The sequence below is a fragment of the Ammospiza caudacuta genome, chromosome 3 (assembly GCF_027887145.1).
Source record: "Ammospiza caudacuta isolate bAmmCau1 chromosome 3, bAmmCau1.pri, whole genome shotgun sequence".
Classification (NCBI taxonomy): Eukaryota; Metazoa; Chordata; class Aves; order Passeriformes; family Passerellidae; genus Ammospiza; species Ammospiza caudacuta.
This window is the reverse complement of record NC_080595.1, coordinates 10,130,947-10,157,804: the sequence shown is the minus strand read 5'-3', so window position 1 is coordinate 10,157,804 and position 26,858 is coordinate 10,130,947. Positions and strand designations below refer to the sequence as shown.

Sequence of the window (26,858 nt, the reverse complement as noted above, 5' to 3'; positions counted from 1 at the left end):
CCGCCCATGGCAGCGACAGCGGGATTTGGGGACAACGCTATGGAGCCGAGCTCCTACCCCGTTTTGTTCTTCATTAATACAGCTTCCCACTTGCTGGGAGACCTCTTAAGAACTCTTAAAAGAGAATTCTTAAAAGTTAAGCTAAAGCTGTCAAAATCTCTGTTGGCTAAGACACCTTTCTACTCTAATTAGGATGTGTGCAAAATGCAGAGTGAACAGAATATAGACAAATGGCAATACAAATAAATTAGAAGGGAGAAGTAAAAAACTCTCCCTGAATGTTTATTTCGTGTAACAGTTAAAATCCTTAGTTTAAAAGAGAGGAAAGCAAATGTAAATGAATTGGTCCACTTCTGTCATCAACACGATCCATGTAAATCTGCTGCTGCTGCTCAGTGTGATCAGTCACGATGCACTGGAGACTGCCAGCTTTTTCAGGTGGTCCATGAACACCTGGAGACTCACATCATCTGTCAGGATTGGAGCTCCTGATTCCTGCAGAAAAAACAAATAACAAGCCTAAAATACTGCTGCTAACACAGGGGATGAACTAAAAGCAAATCAAATGTCAGCACTCTGACCTAATTGCCTGCTAAAACCTTTTTCTCCTGCAAAAGCCAGATGCCACTCTTTGGCAACAGCACTGACATTATCCTCTCCTACAATCTGAACTGCTGCAGGGAACTCTCTTCTTCCTAAAGCACTGGGAATTCTGCTGCCCAAAGGTAAGCAAACAGGATAAAAAAGCCTAATATTCTCAGCTAAATTAGCTCTACATGTATCCATATGCTAGTTGCTTTTTCCAGAATACTAAAAATGCATGACATCCAGGCTTGAAAACTCCATTCTGATCATCCAGTGCTACCATGATAAAGAACCAAAGACAAATGTAATGATGTTTGTGGCCACTTGGTGAGACAGGATGGCCACTGCACACAGACACGTGTCCATGTGTATTTACAGCATTCCCAAACATGAGCACCTCCTCCATTGCTTACCTGGCCCCAGGCATAGAGGTTATTGTGGGTCTGAGAAGGATTCACTTTAGACAGGAGGAACCGGGCCTATAAAGACAAAAGAGGAGGAGTTTGGTAAAATGAGAGCCCTGTCTGCTCCCTCAGGCTTCATCCCACTCTAGATGCATGACCAGCAATGTTCCTCTGCTTTTGCAAGGTACTAATTTAACTTAAGCAGGTTTCAAGCCCAGAAATCCTTGCTCCACTAAGTTTGTCTCCCAGGGGCACTGAGTGCCCTGCTCCAGCAGGCTGTGCCCAGCTGGCAGCTCTGATTCCATGGCACAGGAAACACCAGCACTGCTCTTCTCCCCTGCCACATCTGCTCTTCCAAAAAGGGCTCAGTGTAAAAGGGTCACATCAAAAATCAACACCAAATCTTTGGTTTGGAGCATCAGTTCCTGCCCCTTCACTGCTACAGGTACAGTACACTGTACACAAGTTACAGTATACTGCAATTCCAGGAAGAGTGAAAATAAGAACAGTTTCATATCCTCATTCAGTGTCTGAGAGTGAAGATACAGATGGTCAATCATTCAGCACTACTGTCCTAGCAAGCTAACTATAGACACACAGCCAAATCATTTATTTCCCATCTTTTTACTGGGGAATAAAAACATATTCAAGTTGACTTTCCCATTTTTTTTTCCACCCTCAGATTTCATAACCATATCCTGCAAGTGATCAGCCTATTAAAAGACAGAGTTGTAGCAAAAGCTGATAAGAAAATATGTAAGCTCTGTACTTTGAAGAGCTAAACTGTGTTTGACCACCAGAACCATCCTTCCAGAAAAGCAGAATGAGCCATTTGCTCTAGGCAACAACAGAAAGAGTTCCTCCAGAAAGTTCCTTACCTGACTGCCCCCGTGCTCAGTGTGGATGTAACGTGGCATTGGGAATCTGGTTTGCAGGATTTCCTGGGCATCATCCAGTGGGGCTTGCAGGAGGTGCTTAAAGTTTTCATATTCAGGCATGTCTTGGTATCCAGCTTTCTGCCACTGGGCAATAGTCTATTGATGGGACAGGGAGGAAATGAAAATGGAGCAGAGGTGTCTATAAGCCTCCCCTTTTTACCCTGAGAATGCTACACGTGCTTCTGCTTAGGGGCAAACACACCTTCACTACTGTGCCTACAACATTACTTTCTGCCCCTGAATTTAAGCACAGGCACCCCACACAAAACCTGGCAGCAATCTGTGCAGTGCCAGAGCAGTTTGTTGAAAATCCTCAATATGCTTCAGCCTGTGCCAACACAGAAATGAAACATTTATAAATCACTGACTTTTTGAATCTTGTTTGGCCTTACAGTATTTTCAAGGCATTCATTGCATGCACCATATGTCTGCAGCAATTCCTCTGTACAGACACAGGTCAGACACTCAGCTCTTCCCTTCTCTGAATTTTACCCACCTGCTGAGTGTCTTGCTCTGCAATAGAAGATAGAAACTCCTTAAGGGAACTCCAGGAGATTTTTAGAAAGGGACAGTATCTAAGCATTTCCCTCAGTCATGAGAGAAGGAACAGCAGCTTTCAAAAACATCCAGTATTTAAAACTGGAAAACTGCCTGATTTCTTGAAGAGTCTCAGTACTTAAGTATGAAAACCCTGCAAGAAAAAGTCTGTCACTCCTCTGAAAATACTTGCAACTCTGTTAAAGTATGTATCATCTTGTAACTCTGGCTTGCTTCATTTCCAGTGTCTCTGGCCTTTTCCAGGCATGGTAAGGGACCCCCTTCATGGCCAAGCCAACACAACAGCTGCTATGATATTCTGGTCTCTTCGAGCTAGGTCTCATAAGCTCTTGGAGATTTATATCACACCAAGATAGCTCAGCTACCTTAGAAGGCATAAAATCAGCAGGATGGCTTCTGTGGTAGTGTTGGAAATAGAAAAGATTTTAAAAAGGCAAAATAACAAAATGCTTCACAGAGAAAAACTAAGCCAGGTTCTTACTCCTGGTAAAACACCTCACAAAAGTGATTGGTTCCTTTGTTGTCTTCTTCTAGTAAATTGCTTAGGTGGGACTTTTTGGCTCCCGTCCAGTTGGCTATCCTTAAGTTTGAGGTGAAGTCCCCCAAGTTCCATGAGGTGTCTTTTTCCCTAACTGAGGAAAGAAACTTCTGGGCTTTTTTCCTTTTTAAGGAGACAAAAGATAGTTTTGTCACTCCATCAACAGAGAGCACATTGGTGCTGTACTGCTACTTGGTGCAGAACATATCTTAGTGGCTCCAGTATGATTTTTACTCTGATAGTGGTGGGATTTGTATTCCAACAAGCAGCATGTAGGTGACATGGTCATTATGCTGTGTGGGCTTTGCAAGAAGTTAGTTTGTTAATATTTCATACTAGCAGCAAAGCTGGCTGCATGCATGGCAGGAGGAAGGAGCACAGAAAAAGAGAATGTGTTTCACAATACCTCACCAAGGTAGATCACTATCTGGAAGAAAGTATCCATCAGGAGGATCCTGTCAGGAAGAATACTGCTGCTGTCCAAAAGCACTGGCTGGGGAAAATAAAGAACAAAATCAGGCACCCCTAAGCTCTCAGATCTCAGGATGTCAGAGAGCAATTTCTATGCCCATCCAAGTGTCATTTGATATGATTTTGAATAAAATTTTTTTTTTTTAAACTCTAGAGGGGCCTTTTGGCTGAAATAGTGTTACTTCAACTGAATGCTCATTATTTTGAGTTGATTGACCTCTTCCTGGAAAACACAGACTCACCTCAGGAGGCCCATGGAAAGAATAGGCATAAAGGATGGGCTGGATCATAATGAGGGACTGGGTCAGGTCCTGCCTGGCAAAGTGGTGCCGGTAATAGGAAGATTCATCAGGGCTGTTATTGAAGACCTGCAGGAATGGGGAGCGGCGCAGGTGGAAGATGAACTGCAGCAGGAAGGGGAGTGAGACAACAAATGTCAGCCAAAGTGCCAAAACATCTCAACCCAATTCCAGTATTTTTGAACAGCAAATTCTTTGGGGAAAAGTCTGCCCCTTAATAACTCCTCAGACTTCTATTATTGGTCTCTTGCAGTGCTGAACTACATGACGGGTCCATTACATTAAAAAAGCACCTGTTCCTCCCCTCCTGAATCTGATAAACAGTAACAGATGTTTTATCCATTCCCACTCACCCCTGCACACTTTTCCCATGGCTGTGGGAAGTGACATTCTTACCTGAGGATACAAAGAAAATGATTCTGACAGCCTAAAGGAGTTGGGATCATCTTTGTTGTACTGTCCAAATTTCTGACACTGTTGGAAGCAAAATGGGTACTTTGGTTATCTCTTTTTTCTATTTTTTCCTTTTTTTTCAATAGAATTTACATCTCTTTTTCTACAAGGTGTTCTGCTAATTTTTAAACAATCAAGGCATGAACCTGACAAGAACAAGTACTACAGTATTTACAGGTTATTTTTCTTTAAGTCAGTGGTTTTTCTGTCTTACTGGAATGAGAATGAAGATTTAATCTATTTATATATATATTATTTATATACATATATATATATTCATAAAGTCTAGATTTGAAATTATCCAAGAATGAAAGAAATGGTGCCTCTACAGCACTACCTTTTTTTTTTTCCATTAATTCAAGGCTATTACACCTACACTGTTCTGCACCCTATGGAACACTTCTTGCAGAACAGCAAATAAGTATTTCACCATTTCAGTGAAAATAAGTATCAGTGGTTTTAGAAATTAAACTCTGAATGATCCCACAGTCATTGCAGCAAACAGTTTGCCCCTGTTTGTGCTTGTGCTCCCGTCTCTATTTGACTGGCCCTGGTTTTTTAGGGTCTGCTGTGCCATATTGTGTTAGCACCAACCCCACATGGGTGTTTGGACAAGACCAGCACTGATTTAGACAATCTGGGCTTGTGAAATTCAAAGCAAGAGACAGTAGGAGGTTGCAGAATGAATTCAGATTACTATCCTGAACTTGCCCATATCTGAATGGTGTGTCCAGCTGTGGGCTCTCCAGTGCAAGACAAACATGGAAATGGTCTAGCATATACAAACAAACTGGCCTAGCAGAGGCCACCAAGTTAGTCAGGGGTTGGAACAGCTTATGAAGAAAATGAAGCTGAAGAAGCTGGGTTTGTTCAGCCTGGTGAGTGTGAGATCAGGGAGTCAACTTGCTGTATACCTGACTGGTAACTAGGGAAATGGAAATTCTGATTGAGAGATAGAGGCAGGGAAGAGGGGAAAAAAATATAAAACCAGTGACTGTGACCAGACACTGGAACAGGCTGTCAAGAGAAGTGTAAGAAATCCCACCTTTGGAGATTTCAAAACACAACTGAACAAGACTTGGAGCAAACTGCCCTAACTTTAGAACTGGTCCTACTTTAAGCAGGAGGGTTGAACCAGTGACCATCCCACCTGCATTATTCCATGTTTCACTATCCCTTATTCAATCCCTTTCAGCATGATGGGATGTTCACTTATCCCATCCTGAATTTGCTGATCACACTGGGTTCTGAGTTATTCCACGCTACAGTGACGTCACCATGATCCGAGCACAAACAAAACTGAATCACAAAAATTTCACTGAAATCACTGAAATCAAGAATGCCCCCAAGCTCAGGGTGTTGGCCTTACCAGCCTGATGAGCTGCCTGTCCAGCCAACGCAGAACATCAGGTCCCTCCTCAGACTCAGCCCTGTACACTCCCAGCCGTGCCATCAGCACCGCAGCCGCCTCCTGGTCAAACGCGGCCTCGATGTGCTGGAGCTGAGTCTGTGCATCTGCCCAACTGCAGGGTGAGCAAAGGGTTAATGCCACGTGCATCCACATGTGCCAGTGCTGCAGCAAGATGCCAGGAATCCCAGCACAGATGGGAGCTGAAGCTGCTGCCACTCTGCAGAGCACTGGCACGGGGTACTCACTTTCTGGCTATGGTGGTGACACGAATGCGCTTCTGCGTGCTGGAGTGTTGATAGTGGGTGACAAACTGCACTGCCCCCCTGCCTCCCTGAGGGATGGGTGCATTGTGCTGCAAATGAAACACAAGCACAGACTTCAAAACATGATTTCCAGAACTCTTCCCAGCTGTAACAAGCCCCCACAGCACATAAAAGAAATAGACACACACAAAAAAAATCTGAAATTATTTCCTCATCACAGAACACTTGGCTGCTTTGCAACGATCCACCTGCTACACAAGGGGTGTCATGGCATTATCTAGACCTGTAACAAGTAAAAAAGATGATTTAAAAAAAAAAGCCAGGACTTACCTGATTTACCACTTCAAAGTAAATGGCCAGAGTTGTACTGGGATCCAGACTACAGATTTTCCATTGAGATGTCCCTCCAATTCCAATTTCCTGCGCAGAATCAAAAAGAAAGCAGCAATTTTCATCTAGCAGCAGGAAAGGCAAGTTTATGTTAAATTCTGATCAGAGTTGTAAGTAATGGCAGGCCTTCTAGAGTGCTTATCTTTTGGGTGTGAATAAAGTTACTGAAGGCCATACAGTTAAAAAAAAGCCTCAGGAATCAAGAATTTGGTCAAAGAAAGGCTGTAATTTCCTAGGGATGTTTCCTGGAAAACTGTGACATTCTGGTTCAACTGTAGGTCTAGACAGAAACTCTGCATTGTATATTTACTTCTTATTAAAGATTTTTCCGTGTCAGAAACTTACATTTTCAGACACACATGGCCCTTTAGCATTCAGGGATATGCATGGTCCAATGGCTCCTGCAATTTTCAGCTCCCTGGAGGTCTTGAAAAAAGTAAAAAATAAAAAAGTTCGGTTTTTTCATGAAGTCAATCAAATAGAATACACACAGTCTAAATGAGTTGCTCAGCTTTAATGAGATGGTATTTTCCCAGACCACCCACTGCTACAATTAGTGAATCTGCAGAACCACATTTTAATAATGAAGACATATTTATAGGGATGAAACTGTATGAAATGTTCCTTGTTGAGTGAGGAGAGGCTGCTTTAAATAAAACAAAACCAAATCAAACAAACAAAACAAAAAACCCCACACAACAACAACAAAATTACTAAGCTTCCAAATAAATATCTTCTCCCAAAGAAGCACTACATCTGACCTCAAACATGTAGACATTCCTACATCCCAAACATCCCAGAAACTGCAATCAAACTCATCTCTCACCTTCACATCCAGATTTGCACCAAAAGCCATCCGAAATTCCCCATTGTAGCCCTTGCTAAATACCCTCTGGAAGGTCTGCTTGAAGAGAGAAGTGTTGAAGGAGTCTCCCATCACCATGTGTCCTCTGGGAAAGAAAAAACAAGGGAACTGAAGCAGTTGGGATCTAGAAGCACCAAGGATACATCCCTGAACCTCTGACACATGCAAACACATGCAGTTACTGCTTTAGAGCATGCCTTTGCATAGGCAGGATTCATACCAGGGAGTGCAGATTCATGGGCGCCTCCTACAAAGCCACACGGGTTAGTGCTCCACATTTCTCAGTTTCTTCTCTCAACTCTATTTCTTGCCATTGCTTCCTTCAAAACGTTTGTGTTTCAACTCTGGAAAGCTTTTGCTCAGGCTGCTTTCCCTGAGCAGGGCTGGAGCCACCCACACCACACCAGGGGTGGCTGCAGGAAGGTGCTGGGCCTCCCCTAAGTGCCCTGGCAAACCCAGGCCTGACCAGATGCAGCTCAGTAACACATCCACAGGGTCAAACAGTCTCTCTTCTCCTTGCTGAGCACTGAGGGGTTATTTGCAAACACCTTGCACTTGCAGTAAGACATGCCAAGTCCCCAAAAGGCCTGGGTTAGCACACAGCCTTCCTCACAGAAATCATTTCTAGCAGTATGGGACAGAGACATTTATCCCTTAAGACGTGTCACTTAAAACTGGGCCCAGGGAAGTCAAGAATCTCTGGAGAAAGCATAAGCGAGCTGTTAAGCAGAGAAAATCTGGCCCACACAAGGAAAGCTTCTACCCACCAGTGAGTTTTCTAACAGCAGTGCTAATTCACATGCTGCTTTGAGACTCCAGAAATGTGGACTGGGATCAGGTGAGGCTTGCCATATAATTCCTGGCAAATTCAAACCACAGTTTAGAACAGAACGATAAAAACCCTTCTGCCCTGCCAGCACACCTAATTGCTTCCTGAAGTATTCTCCCCCTCCAGAAAACCCCCAAAAAGCAGGTGCCAGCTGGGTGCTGCCCTGCTGTGAACATACCCAGTGAGGTTTGCACAGCACTTCATCTCCAGCAGCCCTGTCTGGTCCAGGGCACAGGCGTAGATGTCGATGCAGTGCCCGTTGGCCGCAGAGCGGTGGGCCAGAGTCTCGTAGTGCTGGGAACACACACCGGGGTTAGGAGGCTGCAAAGGGCAACTTCTGCTGTCCCCACCTCAGGCCAGCACAAGGGACACATGGGGCAACCACCAGGGCTGTGGTAGCTAAAGAGATGTTGGCTGCAGCACACTGCTCCCTTCCAGGATGAGGGATGCATTTGGATGAGTTTATTGTCTCAAATATAAACAGTGCATAAATGACAAGGGATCATCTAGTCTGTGATGACTTGCTGGGAACCCAAAGATAGTTAAGAGAACAGGTGTCATCCTGCTTTCTCTAAGCTGTCAGGCACATTTCACATCTGACATTTTTTCTATTTTAATGAAAGAAGACAAAGGAGGCTTTCTGGAAATAACCAGTTATAGGGAGATTTGTTCCTCTCCAGGAGGAGACACAACGATGGGGATGAACAAACTCTCCACCCACCACCAGCTAAGAAACAACACTGAAATACTTTCTTCTGTGAGAAGGCACAAGACCATGATGGAGAACTAACTAGGAGGAAGTTTTTTTACCCTTCCCTTAACCATCCTCATAATTTAGTGTATGCAAAGACTCAGATTATTTCAAGGACAACCATGCAACCCACATAATGTTCTGACCCAACACTCAGTTTCAGCTTTTAAACACACCCATCAAGCCCTAGGACCTACTTTGGTGGCCTTCTTCATGAACCTTGCATTGTCCTTCTCTATGTCATGCCAGGAACGGATGGGGGTTTTCAGTTCATCTCCCACCACCATGCCTGGCCCCTGTGTTGGTGGCCCACCTGTGAACAGCATTATTCTGGCCCCTGTGTTTGGAAATGTGCCCTAAAATAAAAGCAAATATTTATATCAGAGAGGGGGAGGAGGGGGGGAAAAAAGGGAAACTGATTAAATAGCAACAATGCTTTCTTTAGAGAAGGGTGTGCATGTGCTCCTGCAAGGTCAGTGGGGACCTGTCCCTGCTAGAGGCCACCTCAATAAACAGTGATGTACTTCCTGACAGGCACAGCACTCAGATAAAGTTTAAACTCAAACCATATCAAGCTTCATGCCTTCAAAACAGGAAACAGGCAGTTTCTGTTCTCTTTACTTATATCTTAGATAATACTTAGATAAATCCCGTGCTTAGTATCACCCCTTGTGTGGCAACACACATAAGAATCAGAAACCTTTAAATATCTGCAAATTTTACCATTTAGATGGAACCTTCCAGCTCACTCTGCATTAGCTGGTGCTGGCACAGCTCAAATATCACCAGAGACAAACTGCAGCTCTGCACCCCACTGTAACCCAGCTGCACTCATGTGCTTACTTTGGCCTGCTCATCTCAAACAGCAGATTAGAAGTACCTCCAACAAGCCAACTGCAATGGAAAGAGCCACTCCAGTAGAACGCAGGGGTCTCTTTCCCTGGGTCACTGGCCATGGGTCCCTCTGCAGCTCTCCAAGCAGATCTGTTAAATTCATGTCAATCTTATGCACAGGCTGTAGGAACCTGCAAAAATATAAATACAGTGTTTTCCTGCTTCTAAGTCTGCAGAAGAAAAAAACTGCCTCTGTTGTTTGCCAGACACATAAATAGCACTGAGACAATAATCAGAAATAAAGAGACATGAAGCAAGTTGTTTTCTTACATGCAAACTTTCCGAGATAACAAACCCGTGCAAAATAAAAAATTTGATCAAAGCAAGACATCAAGAACTGACAAGGAGGCAAAATCACATAAAGAACAGGAAAGAAGTTCAAAGGTGAGTTTGCTGAAAGGCATGAGAGCTACCAGTGAAAAAGAGAAAACTGTGTTCAATGGAGGTAAATAACTGTGACATGACAAAACCATTTAAATCTTCTTTCCCCTCCTGGGAAACCCAGGCTTAGAAGCAGGACCTACAGATATAAAGGGGCATAAAGCATCTGCCCTGCTGTGTGTTGTGAAGCTTACCTGCTGGAAATAACAGGCTGCTCTGGAGTTTGAAGAGGTCTTCCCTGCTGCATGGGGACAGCTGGCCTCGAAAGCCCAAGCATATCCTAAGAACAGTAAAGAGGAAGCAGAGATGAACTATTCAAACACTAAACATATCACTTGTATTATTATTTAATATACCCTGAGGCCTGCAATACTGCAGCATTAAATATACTTAAATCTGTAAAATTATTCATCTTTGCACTGCCATTAGGAATGGATCATGGGTCCATTATGTGAGATACACAAACTCAATTCTGAACAAGCTTCTAAGACACTTACAAAGGCAAAAAGGACAGATACTGGGAGCGCAACAGGCTCACAGCTGAGAGCACCAAGCCCTCCTTTCTCCCAGAGAGCCCAAGAGAGCTGAGAGGTACAAGCCCCTGGCCTGAGGGATGGCAGAGCACACCTGGATTTGCTTGGCTGTCAAGTCCTTGGTGCCCCGGAACACGTAGCTCTTGGAAATCCCTTCACAGCTCAGCTCGTGAACCTGGACCATCCTGCCAAAAGTGATGAGCCCCACCAGAGCATCAGGGGGCAGCAGGCTCAGGGACATCTGCAGGGACTCCTTCAGGGCCTGCAAATCCTCCTCCTCCAAGCACGTGTCCACAACATACAGGAAGATCAGCGGCGTCTGCGGACCTCGCTGATGTGGGAAGAAATGACATTTTGTAAAGCCTCCAGCCAAGGAATAAAATGAGCCCCTTCTTAAGCACCTTGCAGACATGGTATTTATTTGCATTATCCTAAGAGTATTTTACACATATATAATTTGTCACAAATAAGACAATTCTGGGAGCTCCAGACTTGCCTGTGGTTCATTTACCTGCACTATGTATTCAATTGTTGAAAACTGAGGCATAAGCTCTGCTGGCTGATTGACTTCAGAAATGCCAGCATAGGCTGGGGGGAACTGAAAAAGAGAACAAAAAATTAGGACAAGTAAGCTGCAGGGCAAAAATGTAGGGCTCTCTCCTGCAGCACAGAGCCTGCCCTGCTGCTGATGTGGTTATTTAACTTTTTATTTACTGCCACTGCACCAATCTGATTAATTCATTACAAGAAATCCACAGTTCTTTTCCTAAGCACAGACAAGTGGCCAGCAGGATGGACTCAATCCAGTGTAAATAAAAGGTAAGGCTACAACAGCAACAATGTAGTAGCTGAAATTCTTTTAGCCATAGTTTCTGATGGCAAAAGTCTACTCAAATCTAATGAATTCCATAATCTGCAGGAATATTAAATATCAGATGCAAAAAACACACTGAGATACATGGAACAAAAATGCATTTTTATCTCCTTGCTGTGCTCTGCATGCCAGTAAAACCACTGACAGTATGTCAGACTGTACACTAGCCTGGGGGTTCAGCAAGAGAAGCAGGCCAAGAGAAGGGATTTAGAGAAGCAGAATTTATGTTTCATGTCCAGGGAAGGCCATCAATAAAGTGCTCACTGAAAAGGTGGAAGTGCTCTTTCCAACTCACCTGGTTTCTCTGAAAACAGAAGTTACAAGCCCAAAGCTTGGCCCGATAGTCAACTTGGCTGCAAGGGAAAAATGAGGCATTGGTGTCACTTCAGGAACAATTTTACAGCAATTAATTCATTAATCCATGCTGGTTCACAGCACTGAGGAAGAAACAGACACTCCAGCTTGAACAGCAAGTGTTTCAGGGACTAGACTCTTGTTCTATTACTAGGAAGTTCATTAGATAATCCAGCCTTGCCATTTCCAGGCTTGTCAGCATGAGGGGCCACTGCCAGCTCTCTGAAGCTCAGCCCTTGGCAGACACAGACTTGGGTCTAATCATTCTTTCACTGCACTTAGGCTCATCTCACGTCCTATTGTTTGTGCAGCTGTAGCACACAAGTGCTTCAGCCTCAGAGCAGCAGGAGCCATCCACCTAGATCTTGTGCAAACACAGAACAAACAGGCTGTTCCCTGGCCCACAGAGTTTACTCTCCTCAGCCCAGTACAACATCCTGCTAGAGCAGGATGCCACGTTCTCCTTCCATGGCTTTGATCTCATTTCACTTCCTCTTACTGGCATTCCCTGCTTTTTCTCAGCCCAACACCACGTTCTGAGCATGGTGATCATCACATGATCTTGGCACCGAGATATTCCTCTAAAATTACTTCATTATGCTCATACTGAAGCTGACCTACAAGCAGCAGGATGTGTAGGAAGCAGGAAAACAAGTGAACATCAGAGTCCAGAGCACTCAAATCATTAGATTTGAGTATACCAGTATAATGGGCATCTTTGTCTGTTATGAGTTTCCTCATTTACCATTAAATTATCTGGGATGCTGACAGGACTCTCTGCCTTAACAGCCTCCCCAAAGATCCTCCTGTGCCCTCTGCTCCTGTCAGCTCTAGTAACAGGCATGTTGATGTATGGATTTTAGCAAGCCCACCACATCTAAATCAAAGAGGCTGCCAGGCACAGGGCAGAGACAAAGGGCAATAAGAAAGCAGCGAAGCTCAGATGAAAATCAGGTCCCCTTCCAACATCCCTATCCGAGCATCTCCTACCAGAGAGGGTTGAGCACAGCTTTGCAGGTGGGCCTGCTGCAGAGCACTGGCTCATACTGCACGGGGGGCAGGTCCAGGCGCTCCTTCAGCGGGGTCAGCAGACAGGCCAGGGGCACAACCATCCTGGTGGCCTCCAGCCTGCTGGAGGGCCACACGTTCCAGCTGAAGCGCACCCCGTCGCGCTCCTCGTTCTGCTGGATGAACTCCAGGTACGTCGCCATGGCCCCCAGAAGCTCCTGAAGGACAGAAAAATGCACATTCAGGCAGCAGAGCCTGCAAAGGAGTTCAGCACATCAGCTACAGGTGAGGGCACAAGGCACTGCAGGACAAAGCCAACACAGCACAATGCATTAATCCCATTATCAAATAAACCACGTGACTCCGTTAATCTCTTCTGTCCAGGGCTCTCATCAACGTTACAGCCAATTAAACCACCAGCAAATCCAACAAAGAAACAAGGAAAGCTGACACTCAAAGGCAGAATGCAAGAGGTTGTTTTTTTTTTCTTATGATTCACTTTTAACATCTCAAAATCAGCCTCAAGGCAATCCTGCCTGACTGGGTCAGTAAAGGAAAACAGGCCAGATTTGCAACACATCCTGGAGCCTTCAGCTGAAATGCTGCAGGGAGAAAAGGAGGCCAAGTCTGACACCAAACCAGTCACAAATGTCACCAAGCTGCCAGCCTGACCTGCTTACAAAGAGAAGCAAGAACATGACGAAATATCAAAAAACACCCACTGTGCATGGCATCATTGTCCCACTGGAAGGAAGGAACTGAGAGTCCAGAAGACTTCAGAAAACATCAAGGAGGAATATCCCCAGCACAACAGAGAGTCATTCCCTGTGTTGTCTTACTAAACTCTTCAAAATAAGGCACAAACAAGAGCTTCCAGGCCATCACTACTTTTGACTTCTCTGAGAAAGGCAAGGACAAGCTTACCAAAAAACTTTCTTGTCAAATCCAGACCACAAAAACACCACACAGCACTAGCAGCAACTCAGAGAGCCAAAAGCAGCAGCTCCACAACCTGCTTCAGACAAGGAAACAGAGGTTCACCTACAGCTGCAGATGCTCCAGGATTACTTTACTCCTGGTCCTCACTGCAGGTGGGATATTCAGGAGGGCCACACACATGAAAAATGAGAAGCAACGTGTCCCCTCAGAGGAGGGCAAGTTTTGGTGTAATATTTTCCTACAGAACTCCAAATTCACTGACATTTTCCTCTACGCTATTAAGGATGTAAATCAAGCTTAGGCAGAATTGCCCCATGTTTCCATCCCCTCATTCGATGGACAAACAGAAGGGTTCAACACAAACAGGTCTGTCAAGGTGAAAGTCAGAGCTGAGTCTGCCTGTAAAAGACCCCGCACACCAGAACAGCAACACACACATTTGACATCTCAGGCATGCAGCACAGCCACAGGGCGAATTTACTCCATGTTTCTCCAGCTGCAGCCCAGCATCACTTCCCTGCCCCAGGCAGAGCCCTGACTGCCATGCTGGGTTTGACATGAGTTGTGGCCCTAGTTTGGGGTCAGGACAGGTGTAATGGCCCAGCTGGTGTGCTTGGCATGGCTATGGGGGACACCACAGACCCCAGTAGAGCCATAGGTGCCACTTCCATCCGCCAGACCACTGATCCCCGGCACGGCCATAGGGGACCCTCCACAGAGGGCATGCCCGACCCTAGCCCTGCTCTGTGGGACACTGCTGACCCCATGAAAGCACCGGGCCAGGGGACACCGCTGACCACGCTCCACATCCCTTCAGGGGACACCGCTGACCACGCTCCACATCCCTTCAGGGGACACCGCTGACCGCCCCCTCCACACCCGCCCGCAGGGGACACCACTGGCTCCCCTCACAAAGGACGACCCCTTCCCCCTCACAGGGGCCGACACTGACCGCCTGACACCGCCAGTGTCGCTCAGGGGGCACAGACCCCCCCATTCCCATTCCCATTCCCATTCCCGTTCCCGTTCCCGTTCCCATCCCCTCGGAGCCCCGCCGCTCCCACCTGCCCGCGCCGCTCGCGCCGCTCCCTCCCGGCACGCCCCGCGCGCCCGGCAAGGCCAGCTCAGCGGTACGCGCTGCCCGCCGCCAACATGGCGGCGGCACGCCCGCTGAGGCTCCGCCGCCATCTTAGCTGAGGGCACGCCGCGCCGCCCTTCACAAGGAAGGGAGAGGCGTGCCCCTACCAAACTTAGCGTGGCGGCGGCGGCAGGGAGCTCATCTTGGCTAAAGGCGGCAGGTTCCGCCTTGGAATGGCGGTGGACGGGGTGACCCTCCCAAGTGTGGGATGCGGTGCCGCGTTGCTCCCCTGGCACGGCATGAGGGAAGCCGCTCTGCCCTCACGGGGCTCGGCTGCTTGGGAGCGCGCTGTCGTGTGCAGCCGGGAGCACAGAGCTTCCTGGTGTGAAAAATGCGTATTTTATGATTGGCTTTTCGCAAATATTGAAATGAATATTATATGTGTTGTGTTAGAAAGTTACGCTGTATTATTTTTCCTAAGTAGTGTGCTAAATACAGTTTTAGGTTATAATAAAATGTTAAAATAGAAACGATGCTATGTAAGATGCTTTTTCAGAAAAGGACTCACAGCGAGATAGCAGCCACAGGACACCTAAATCTTTCAGAGAAAGAGAATTTATTGCTCTCTTATCAGAAAAAATTATAATTCTAACGGCTTGAAGACGCCATTAGGATTATGAGGAAGAAGTTGAGGATGACCAGACAGAATCCTGTGTTTGAATGGAATTTATGCATCATGGATGAGGTGTATGAATATGTAACAGGCTGTTGCTTTTAAGGGTTAATCCTCTGTTAAGGTGGGTCCTTTTTCGGGCTTATTTTGCCCAGAAAGAGGTACCCGGACTGTCCATAATTCTTTATTTCTATTGTCTCATATTGTCCTAATTCAAATTGTCCAAATTACTATTACTCTAATTGTATTACAATTTTTATAACCATTTTATTCCTATTAGACTTTTAAAATTTTAAAAACAAGTGATTTCCTGTTTTCTTTCTTTTAAATGGAACAGAAATCTGTGTTTGGAATGTGCAGAGTACAGTTCCAGGTCCAAAACAAAGCAAAATGAAATGCTGTCTGAGGTGAACATTAGTTCATACTAATAGTAGCATACTACTGATGTGTGTATGCTAAAGTGTGTAAAATTCAAACTACTAGTATTGCTAACATTGTCAGGTGTAGGATGAACATTCTCAGCCCAGGAGTGGCTCTCCAAGTAGGAGGCAAAGAAAATTTACTTTTCTGAAGTTGTCTGTTTGTTTACAGCTTCCTCCCACTGCCACATCTCAACAGCAAAGAGTCTTACCAGGACCCAGGGCTTCAAGGCCACAGTGCACCCCCTGCAAACATTAGATTCACTAAAATGTTGAGCAACTATTTTGAGTTTGTGTCCTGCTTTCAACTTTTAGAATTAATTTTCCTCCCTCGGAGCTGGTTTAGTGCTGCATTTTTTGATTTAGGATTAGGAAGATGTTAATAACACCCTGATAATTTAGTTCTTGCTGAGCAATTCTTATACTAAGTCAAGGATTTTTCAGGTTCTTCCTGCCAGCCAGGAAGCTGGAGCTGCACAATAATTTGAAAGGGGACAAAGGCAGGACAACTGATCCCCAGTGGCTCAAGGGATATTCCTTATTCCTTATCATATGCTGAACAATAAAACAGGGGAGAGTTGGCTGCTGGTTTGCAGCCCACTGCTCTGGCACTCCTTGGGCAATGATCAGGAGGAGGAGCAACTGTATTGTTCATCACATGATTTATATAATCCCTTTCCATTATTTTCCCTTCCTTTTCTGCCCTGTTAAACAGTGTTCATCTGAACCTACAAGCTTTACTTTTTTTTTACAATTGTCTCTCCCATCCCACTGGGGAGGAAGTTAGGGAACATCTGTGTGGTGTTTACCTGTCTGCTGGGTTGAACCAAATTATTTTGGAAGAGGAGCACAGCCTTAAAGCTCTGTGTCTGTGGAACAAATAACCCAAATAAAAGCTTTCCCAAAAGCATTTCCTGAAAGAAGCACAAGCTTGCTCAAAAAGTGGGAGAAAGGAGAACACCACAGGCTGCCTATACAAGCCTAAACTTGGTTTGTGTTTAACAGCTGAAAGAGAAGAGAGCTTTGAGCTCTGGTTCCTGTCCTCCCCATTCCCCAGAAGACCTCTTGAAGAGTGAGCAAGTGAGCAAAGTCCAATGACCAAGTTTCTCACGGTGGAAGTGAATATTTTCAACGAGAACTTGCACACCACCTCTGGAGCTTTGAGTCTCCTCCAGGCTGCAAGCTAAGCTGGGCTCAAGTGTGTCTGAGGAGGGTCCAGCCATGCATTTCTCACAGGTGAAATGACAGAAAGTCCGAGCCAAGCAGAGCAAGCGGAGGGAAAGGTGGTCTGTGTGTGGCAGAGGACAGCTCTGTTTGAGGTGTCTGTACCCTCTTTCAAAGCATCAAGTGTTTAGCAGCAATAGGAGACCCTCTTGTCTTCACTCACTACAGTTTCTTCCCAAAATCTGCTCTGCATGTGGAGGCAAAAAAGATACCGGTATGGCTTAAGACAGAGCTTTTTCCCTGTTGGAGCCATCCCAGGAAGAGACAGGAGATGGTGCTCTAGCAGCACCAGAGGAACAACAATTACACCTCCAGTGTGTCACTCACCATCTGAGTAAAAATACAAAACCCGCAGCCAAACAACCAAACTCAGGAAAAATCTAAACAGCCACTCAGCCACGGGGAAAATGTTTTCACTACCAAAGCCTCAAGTTTGCCATTCACCTTCATGTTTTAAACTTTGGAGTGTAAAGGCTGCACATGCCAGGCAATAGCTGCCAGCTGCACACTGTCAGTTCTCAGTGCAGCCAGCTACCGTGGTCAGTGTTTGTCTTGGAATTAAAGCACAATTTTGCCCTCGATCCCGTGTGGCATCTGGGTGTGCCCACCCTCCAGCTTGCCTTTGGACAGCTGGCTACTACTAGTGAGGAAACCACTCAAAAGAGAGTTGTCAGCAGGATCGGGGCTCATGAAAACAAGGATGAGCTCTCTCCAGCTCACGAGGGATCTCGTGGTCCTGCAGCAGCTGAGCTCTGACCTCGTGCATGAGGCCTGTGAAAATAAATTAGTAGATCATGCTTCCTATTTGTCATCCATGTTTAAGGGATACTTCAGCTTTCTACACATGTGTTTTGATATTGAGTACTAGAGCTACTGTAGTAGCTTCCTCAAAACATTACATTTCATACCAGTTTGGAATAGGGACAGCTTTGCCCTAAGGAGAAGACTGACACAACTCAGGACACTATTAATACTACCTTTTAGCATTTACTCCCTTTTCAGATAAGAATGTCAGGCTGATAGATCAGCCAGGTTCATGAAGAACCAGAGTGACAGAAAGATCATTCCTCTGATTCATATAGAAATAGACAGATTGCTATCTGTAAGAAACTAAATTGAAATTGCTTTTCCCTTATAGGCACGTTTCTCCAAATCTGAGAAGTCTTGTTACAGCTTCAATGCTAAGAACTTTCAGATACCATAAAGGTCATCTAAGCCAGATAAACTCAATGCCAAAATTTAAAGAGCTTAATAAACCATCTATCTACTTCCTAAAGCTGTTCACTGAGGAGAAGCTTTCTCTCCTTTTTCTTATTGCCAATGAATGTGATTATAGAGCATAAAATTACATACCTGCATGATAAAGCCCTGCTGTTTCCCTGGAAGTTATCTCCTAGCTGCAGTGGAGCACAAACATGGTGTTATCTCTGCAGCAGCAGGCTCAGGACCCCATTGTGTCAGGTCCCCTTTGAAGACAGGAAGACAAAGACAACCCAACCCCACACCTCAATGAAATTACCTTGGGTGGAATAAAGGGTGTCTGACCCAAGGCTCCTTCCAGGGAAGAGAGCAGCATTTTTCCCTTGGCTTCTCTGTGCTGAGTGGTTAAAGGGGGCAGAGGAAGAACAAAGCTCCAGTCATTTCACTCCCACATCTCTTTCCTCAGAGCCCTTCAGCCTCTGTAGATATGCATCCCTTTCACCTGGAGACAACACTGCAGCAAAAGCAGAGCCTGCTGGCAGTGCTCACCTCACTGGGACAATCACAGCCCCTCCATGGACTTTCCAGCAGCTTATCAGTGTTCATTGTTTGCTCCAGTACACACCTAACTGCTCCCACACAAGGAGCCTTTCTCTCTGCATCCATACCCTCCCTGCATGGGACAGGAACCATGGAAGATTTTTTATTCTTTGTACAGCACCCTCATTAGCCTCTGTCCTCCATCCGTGCTGTAAGAAGGGAAATGGCAATCAAGCAAGATTTGAACACTTTCATATGTGATCCAGACTGCTTTTAGAAAGTCCAGTCCCCTGGACAGTATTGAAAATGCAGATGTAAAAGCTCTCATTACCTTTATGAGGTAAACTGATCCAAAATCTACGTTAACCCTCTGTCAGGTTACGCAGGATGCTGCTAACAGCCACAGAGGTGCTTTCCCACCACCCTCCCAACACACTGCCCAGAGGGCTTATTTTTAGCCAGACATATTTGAAAATAGCCAGATGCAACAAGCCCTGTGTTATGCTTGACCCCCTGATTGCTCCCCAGTGCTGGGAGACCATTGTGAAGATACTGAGTAATTGTGGTGAGATTCAGCCTGGCCAGAGGCAGCTGAAGGCACAGGCAAGTGGTGCAAGGGGGGCAGCCTGTGCACAACCCCTGTGCACTCCACGCTGGCTCCTAGTGTGTCATTCCAGCCCTCTGCAACTCTGGATGCTGGAATCCATAAAAATTTTCTCTGTATCATCACGCCAGAGCAACCCTTTCTCTTGTGGAGAACATATCTTTCCAGAACACCTCTACTCAAAATTTCAGTGGAGACATCCAGGTTTGTAACACAGCTGCAGAAAACACCACCAGGAATTGGATGATGGAGGAATAAATACAGCAGGCAGCAATACAGGAAATGAAGCACAGATGTACATAGGAAAAATCACAGGTTTAATGATAAATAAGCAGGTAAGAAAGATAATAAAGAACCATATATATATAATAAAGAACCAGTAAGTGTTTGACATATTCAGATTCTGAATATGACATATTCAGAAACTTTCCCACCTCAGATTCATAGTCTTCGATGGAATCTATCATGGGAGAAAAGTGTCAGCTTTAGAACTTAAGGATCTATCACTAGCATTAATCTGAAAGCAAAATTTGGGATCTCATTCTTGGTACCACTTGTTAAAAGTTTTTCTGATCAGCTGTGAGGGACTGATAAATGTTAAGACTAAAATGTCTCAACCTTGTTTGAACTTTATTTTGAACTGTTGCTTAGAAATCTGTTTTATTAACCACCTTCATTGCCATCTCCAGTTTTGACTGAAGAACAGATCTACATTTCCACTTCAGCCTTGATCTTCAGCACTGATTTCACTTCCAGTCCACTCCCAGGAGAGCTCACACAACTGCCACATGGCTGCTTTGTCACTCCATGTCCTGAAGTTGCTTACAAATTTACAAGTCCGCTTTTAAAAAAAGCAACGTGCTTTGTCACTTTGGCTGTGAAGGATGAATCCAGTTTACAGTTTCCTTTCACTTTAAAACTCCAACCATTCTGTCATATAAATGCAGTTTGATGGAGAAATCTCACCACCTTCATGACAATCATCAAAAACCTGCAAAAGAAAGCTCTGTGTCAGCAGAGTAATTACTTCCAGTTGGATGGGATGGTGCTTGTTGTGTGTAACATGCTCACATTTTTCTGCTTTTTCCCAGTAGATCAGCATTAGTCTAACAGAGGCCAAAACCTAGGAAGTTTTATGGCAGCTCTGAAGGAGAAGAGAAAAACAGATCCCACCACAAAGGGACATGCTGGCAAGTTTTACCTACAGGGAGGTAAAGGAGACTTGGGAGGAGAGACCAAAAGCTAGACAGAAATCATTTCGCTTGGTATAAACACAGATCAGAAACACAGTAACATGATTTGGAACAGGCTACACTTGACAGCATCTTCATATAGAGTCCAGTAAAGAGACAGGCTGGGAGTGGGGAACACCTGGCAGAGCAGTTGTTCAGACCAAAACCAGAACCTGTTCCTCACAGGCAGCTTTGAAGCACAGCTGGCTCAGCCCTGAGCTTGCCCTGTGCCATGTGGGCACTGCAGGCCTGCGTTCAAGAGCTGCATGCACCACTAATGATACACAGAATTAATTACTCACAGGGCAGAGTCCACAGGGTGTCCTGACCAATCCAGTGGGCTGGATGAGAGGACTGACAGCTCTGTACAGCCTCATCTGCCCATCCACGCTGCCCACTGTCCCCTCCTTGGCAGCAATGATGGTCATCTCCACTTTGCCATCATAGATCAGAGTGTTCAAAATGGTCTCAATGTCTTCCATGGACAACTCTACCTAAGAAACAATTTGTGAAATAGATGTTAGGTAAGATGTGCCAGTGAGTCCTGCAAGGAGGAAAGGAGCAAACACCATGAGTAACAAATCCATAGAGTTCTAACCTAGTCCAGAAAAAGACACCAGTCTCACTGGGAACTTTATGGAGTTGTGCAGGTGCAAAAAGAAAAGGAATTCTAATACCTCCTACCTCCTGAGCATTTCTGATTTGCACTAGCCTTGGTCTTACCAAAAAGAACTTCCCTGTGCACCTGAGATGTCTCCATCAGCCTAGCACAATACAGTTTCAGTTTTGCAGGAAAACAATTGTGAAAGAAGAAAAAGACAAGACTGCTAAAGATATACTTGTCGATATACCCAGTAATGGTGGGATATTTTTCCCCTTCTTTTTTCCCCTCCCCTAAAGTTCCTTGAAGTGCATATGTAAACTTAAGAGAAATGATGAAATCTAAACCAGCTGAGACAGTTCACGAGGATGCGAATGGTAATTCTTTTACACATTTCTGAAAACCCGTGTTTTCAAAAACACATTTTTGAAAACCCACAAGCTATCCTGGTGTGCCAGGCAGTACCAATGACCCTCCCCAAAAAGCAATAAAGCCACAAAGCTCACCCCCACTACACAAGCTGTGGGGTGCTGAAACACTTATGAGACCTGCAGCAAGTTTGCAGCGGCCAGCTCCTAGAGCTCATCATGCACTGACAATTTGAACAGCAGTGAGATGAATCTGTTCTGACCTTACTGATGCCCAGCTCACAGATGTATTTCCACACCTCGTGGGATGAGGCAAACGAGCTGTTCCTCTGTATCATGGGGTTCTGTTTGCTGTCTCGAGCTGCCTCTGCCTGAGAAAAAGCAAAGGGTGGTCAGAGTCAGCACCCACTGCCATGAACCTCCTTTGTGGTTCAGTTCCAGGCAGACTCAAAAACAAAACTTGTTTTCCATTTCTGGGACATGTTTAGCATTTAAAACCACTTAAACTGGTGTATGTGAGACAATGCAGTGCACAATCACATATAATTTTATAATAAATTACATAAAATTTACACTGTAGTTCAGATTAATATGAACCAACATTTGGCATTTTGTTGACAAAAAAACCCCCAAGTTTCTGCTGTACCTAGAGCCAATTAAAAATATATTATAATGGAACAGACAAATGCTAGAATCTGCAGACATATTTAATGAACCAGGGACTAGGTTCTAGGCAGAGCTACCTGACTGCCAGCTGCCTTACACCCTCTCAGAAATGAGGTGCTCTGCAGAAACCACAGTGACTTTTCCTAGATTTTTTGGTCCTGTGGTCTTTGCTGCCTGGTTTGTGTCTTAGTTTAAGACAATTATAAGGGGTGGAGACTCTAAAATGCATAATCTCCTTCCACCAATAAGAGACAAAATGGAAGAAGTCAGAAGTGAAAAAATATCAAATAAAAGATAACAGACTCCGTGGTTCCAGAGCTCCACAAACAACAATCAGAGGGGGACAGGGACAAAACAAAATCTGGACAAACAATTTTTGGCCAAAAGGCTCCAATACTGCCAAAAACACTGGAAAAAACTTCCTGAGAAGTTGCAGGTCTACCCCTTCCTCAACAAACAAACGGCAGGCAGCTGCAAAATCGTGGAGAGAGCCTCTGACTCCTCCTCAGCTGGAAAAGGTATTGCAAAATTCCCTCTGGAGCAGGTCTGGAATGCAAAATGCAGCTTCTTGGGTGTGAAAAATGCATATTTTATGATTGGCTTTTTGCAAATATTAAAATGAATATTATATGTGTTGTGTTAGAAAGTTATGCTGTATTAATTTTCTCAAGTAGTGTGTTAAATATAGTTTTAGGTTATAACAAAGTGTTAAATAGAAACTATGCTATGTAAGATACTTTTTTTAAAGAGAGGACTTGCACCAAGATAGCAGCCACAGGACACCTGAATCTTTCCGAGAAAGAGAATTTATTGCCCCATTATCAGAAGAAATGAACTTCTTCCTGCCTTGCTCAGCCCTGAAGATGCTGTCAGGATTCAGAGGAAGAAGCTGACACTGACCAGACAGAATCCTGTGTTTGAATGGAATTTATGCATCATGTGTGAGGTGTGTAAATATGCAACAGGCTGTTGCTTTTAAGGGTTAATCCTCTGTTAACATTTGTCCTTTTCCAGGCTTATTTTGCCCAGAAAGAGGTACCCAGACTGTCCATAACTCTTTGTTTCTGTTGTCTCATGTTGTTCTAAATCCTAGTTATCCAAATTATTATTACTCTAATTATATCACTATTTTTATAACCATTTTATTACTATTAAACTTTGAAAATTTTAGAAACAAGTGATTGGCATTTTTCACATCGGGTATGACTTGAAGACCTGCCCCAGGCAATCCCCTCAGGCATCCAGGGAGAACAAAGGTGTTCCCCTCATGCCCATTTCTGTTTTTAAAGGGATCCTGCACCCCTCCCTTCCAGGATAAAACACACAAATTCCCCTTTCCCGGGTTGCTGGGTCTTAGGAACATACAATTTTGGGTCACCTAGGAAAATTTGTCATTGGACCTTGGGGATAAAAGTCTTCCCTCCTTGTTCAGGGTGTAAAAATCTCCATCCTTAAATACAACAACATCACACCTACTGTGACAAAAATAATACTCCAGTATGGATTTGTGAATCTAGCTGCAGTAATGGCCAACACTTATGGAACATCTAAGCCTTGCCTGGCACCTGGCAGGTGCCTTTGGCACTCACCTTGCTCTGCAGAAACTTAAAGCACTGTTGATTTAACACCTCCACAAACTCAGACTCAAAATCCTGGTCACTGTACCAGGCCCCTCCAGTGACGGAGCGGTCGGGCTGCAGGTTGTACAGCATGTAGACCTTCTTCTTGGATGCCTGGAGGAGGGAAAGGTTCAGCTCCCAACAACAAATCCCTCCTTCACAAGGATGGGACATACAAGCAGATAATCTGCAAAAGATTCTTATTACTCTTATTGTTTGACTCTCAGAGATAAAAGAGAAGATGAACCCATTTTGATTCCTAATCACTTTATAACAGACCAGATGAAGCCAGCATCTGTCACATGAACACAAAAAAGCTACTGCTTTGCTGTGTCCAACTTCTCTACCCCCACCTGCTTTAGCAGACCCAGTGAGAACCAGGTAACTGCAGACAGACAGCAGAAAGCTGACCTGTGGACACAGAATCTGTTGCACCTCAAACCTGCACACTAAAGGCAGAGAGTCAAACACTGGTGCACAAAGAGAAAATTCATTTTGCCTCCAGCTGTCCCTGCCCTAGACCCCTGTTAAAAACATTCAAACCATGCAGCAGATGTTTGAAATTGTTTAAAAATGTCACAAAATACTCACTGCCACAGATTTAACTGCTTTAATTAATTTCTTGCTTTCCAAGTTTTTCAGTATCTTGTTGATCTCTGTTAAAGGCAGATTGCTTTTGTACCTAATGTCCCTGCTCCAAATACCTGTTCAAAAACAGAGAAGTGAACAGAAATAAATAGAAGAAACCATTTGTTTCCATGCATACCAACCAAAAGTCACACCAGAACACTGCTTGGATTGCTTGCCTGCCACTCCCAGCAAAAGGGACGGAATGGACAGAAGGGATTGGGGGAAAGCAAGCAGGTATGGGGCATTAGATTTTATATTTTTTTTTTGTCTGGGCAAGCATTTATGACTTTGGACAGAGTTAGTACCATTCACAATGATAATTTAAAGTACCTTTGTTGCCTGCATCCTCTATGATTTGGTAAACCAGCTTCTCTTGATTGTCAGAACCTTTCATTTTACTGTCAAAACAAGACAGACAGCAGGATTTTTTTAAAAGGTCCAAAATTTGAAAGAAGTTGGATTTGTTTTAAACAAGAATTGTGTTCCCAACACACCTCCCCAGCAGACACAGGCTTACCTTGCATTTTGGGAATCTTTGATCCTGTACAGGAGACCTGCACTGCTCCTCAGAAGGTCCAGCTGCCCCTAGGAGAGATGGACACATTTACTTTCCTTCAAACAGCTTGTTTCGGGTGTTTTAGAAGAATATTCTGAAATTCTAAAATAAAAACCTTGTTTAATGTCAACTAAATAAAGAAAAAAGGAAAAATAATGTTTCTAACCACTGGAAATAACAACAGCCTTGAGGATATTTTGTTTTCCCCTGACATTTCCCATTATCATCAGCTGTCAGAAATAACAAACAGCTCCTGACCCTTCCCACAACACCCACACAATTCCTATTATTTCTCCTGACTTTGCCATGGCTGACAAGGGACATCCAGTTCTGGTACACTTTGCTCTCACTTTCCACCAAAGCACCCATTTGCACAGAAACCCAGAAATCACAGTGGAGCTCTGGAACAATTCCAAGTTCCAGCAACAAAATTCTGCTTTTTACTAAGTGGCAATCACTGGAAAGCTGCCAACTTTGATGGGCAGTGATTTTTAGAAGCAAATTACTGGCAAAGAGATTGTTCTGCTCTCCATGCTTGTGGCCAGGCAAAGACCTTATTTCTTATTTTGAAGAGGAAAGCAACTGGACAAGCCTAATTAATTAACATTCACTCTCATTGCCAGCTGGTCCTTTCCTGCAGTTACAGCCTTGGTTCTTACAGGTTTGGCAGGTTCCTGAATGCCTTCAGAGCGATCCACAAGCTTGGGATTTCATGGGGGGTTCAGAGAACACCCCCACCTATGAGAGAAGGGCTCAAATCCCTCTTTTTCTCCACAGCTAATGAACTCCCCATCCCTAATGAGCCTTGTGGTTAGGAATGTGCTGAGGAGGATGAGGAAGGTGGGCTGTCCCTACCATGGAGAGCAGCCTGTTGATGGCCACAGCTCTCTGCTGGGCTTCCATGTGAGGCATGTCATTCTGGATCACCTGGTCCGTGATGCCATGGGGGAACTGGTGGCACAGCTCAAGGATCCTGCAGGAGGAGAGAAGCAACTTTAAAACTCGTGCTCTGCTTCATCCAAACAGCACTGGGGTCAGGATGGAAGAGAGCGACAGGAGCAACTCGGGGGAAAAGTATCCATCAATTGCTTCTTCAGCTCGATTTCCCTTTCCAAGACCAGAAAAACTCCGGGACAGCCGAAAGTGACCTGACCCAACCCCCAGTGCCCTTTAAGCACGAAACTCTCCGTGTCCCCAACCACCCTCTCCTTCAGCATCTGTCTCCTCGTTAACACTGGGGCGTCGAACCACCCCCGTCAGACCTTGAACGACGCGGCCCCGCCACGCCTGCTGCCCCCGGCCCCAGAACCCTTCGTGGCCTCCACACAGCCACCCCATGCCCGCCTGCGGGCGCCCGCAGCACCTGCTCTCGATGTCCATGGGATCCGGCACCTCCGGCTTCACCTTCACCTCCGCCATGGCGCGGCTGGCCCCGGCGCGGAGAGATGACGTCAGAGACGCGCGACGGCAGGGACGGGCGGTGTCGGTTGCGTAGCAACGGCCAATGCGGGACGGGAGCGGCGTCCTTGGAAACGGAGCGGGAGCGGCGGGACCGGAAGGGATCCAGAGGGATTGACCGGGATCCAGAGGGATCCAGCGGGTGAGCAGGGGCTGGAGAGCTGCGATGGAGCGGAGAGAGGTGTGGGGGCCGCGCCCTGGAGCGGACAGAGGTGCCGGTGGGGCCGTCCCCATTCCATTGATGCGATCCCA

The 26,858-nt window shown here is 45.2% G+C and overlaps 2 protein-coding genes across 2 annotated transcripts; both read right to left on the bottom strand.

Moving 5' to 3' along the window:
- Window positions 1-251: 251 nt before the first annotated feature.
- SEC23B (SEC23 homolog B, COPII coat complex component) lies at window positions 252-14,832 on the bottom strand. Its single transcript, XM_058801109.1, has 20 exons — window positions 14,803-14,832; window positions 12,782-13,017; window positions 11,733-11,790; window positions 11,075-11,161; window positions 10,658-10,894; window positions 10,225-10,310; window positions 9,636-9,780; window positions 8,953-9,111; window positions 8,183-8,298; window positions 7,137-7,260; window positions 6,656-6,736; window positions 6,251-6,340; window positions 5,903-6,009; window positions 5,616-5,769; window positions 4,190-4,267; window positions 3,737-3,898; window positions 3,430-3,516; window positions 1,868-2,023; window positions 999-1,064; window positions 252-495 (listed from the first exon to the last, which is right to left on the bottom strand). The coding sequence occupies exons 2-20, from the start codon at window positions 13,000-13,002 to the stop codon at window positions 406-408; spliced, it is 2,304 nt and encodes a 767-aa protein (XP_058657092.1). The 5' UTR covers window positions 13,003-13,017; window positions 14,803-14,832; the 3' UTR covers window positions 252-405.
- A 4,940-nt stretch (window positions 14,833-19,772) lies between these two features.
- POLR3F (RNA polymerase III subunit F) lies at window positions 19,773-26,576 on the bottom strand. The gene is made up of 9 exons (XM_058802248.1): window positions 26,512-26,576; window positions 26,004-26,121; window positions 25,110-25,177; window positions 24,923-24,990; window positions 24,554-24,666; window positions 23,933-24,076; window positions 21,941-22,048; window positions 21,011-21,202; window positions 19,773-20,467 (listed from the first exon to the last, which is right to left on the bottom strand). Exons 1-9 carry the CDS (start codon window positions 26,565-26,567, stop codon window positions 20,390-20,392), a joined length of 945 nt encoding a protein of 314 aa, XP_058658231.1. The 5' UTR covers window positions 26,568-26,576; the 3' UTR covers window positions 19,773-20,389.
- Window positions 26,577-26,858: the final 282 nt, after the last annotated feature.

Bases quoted from the DNA above. Each gene is read 5' to 3' on its own strand.
- POLR3F (XM_058802248.1), bottom strand. From the start codon at position 26,567: ATGGCGGAGGTGAAGGTGAAGCCGGAGGTGCCGGATCCCATGGACATC. The intron at 24,077-24,553 runs GTGAGTATTTTG...TCCCTCCTCCAG, and splicing joins AAGCAGTTAAATCTGTGGCA to GCATCCAAGAAGAAGGTCTA. The intron at 20,468-21,010 runs GTGAGTAATTAA...TTTCTTTTGCAG, and splicing joins CACCCTGTGGACTCTGCCCT to GTTTTTGATGATTGTCATGA.
- SEC23B (XM_058801109.1), bottom strand. From the start codon at position 13,002: ATGGCGACGTACCTGGAGTTCATCCAGCAGAACGAGGAGCGCGACGGG. The intron at 10,895-11,074 runs GTAAATGAACCA...TTCCCACATCAG, and splicing joins CAATTGAATACATAGTGCAG to CGAGGTCCGCAGACGCCGCT. The intron at 6,341-6,655 runs GTAAGTTTCTGA...GATTCTGCGCAG, and splicing joins GGCCATGTGTGTCTGAAAAT to GAAATTGGAATTGGAGGGAC.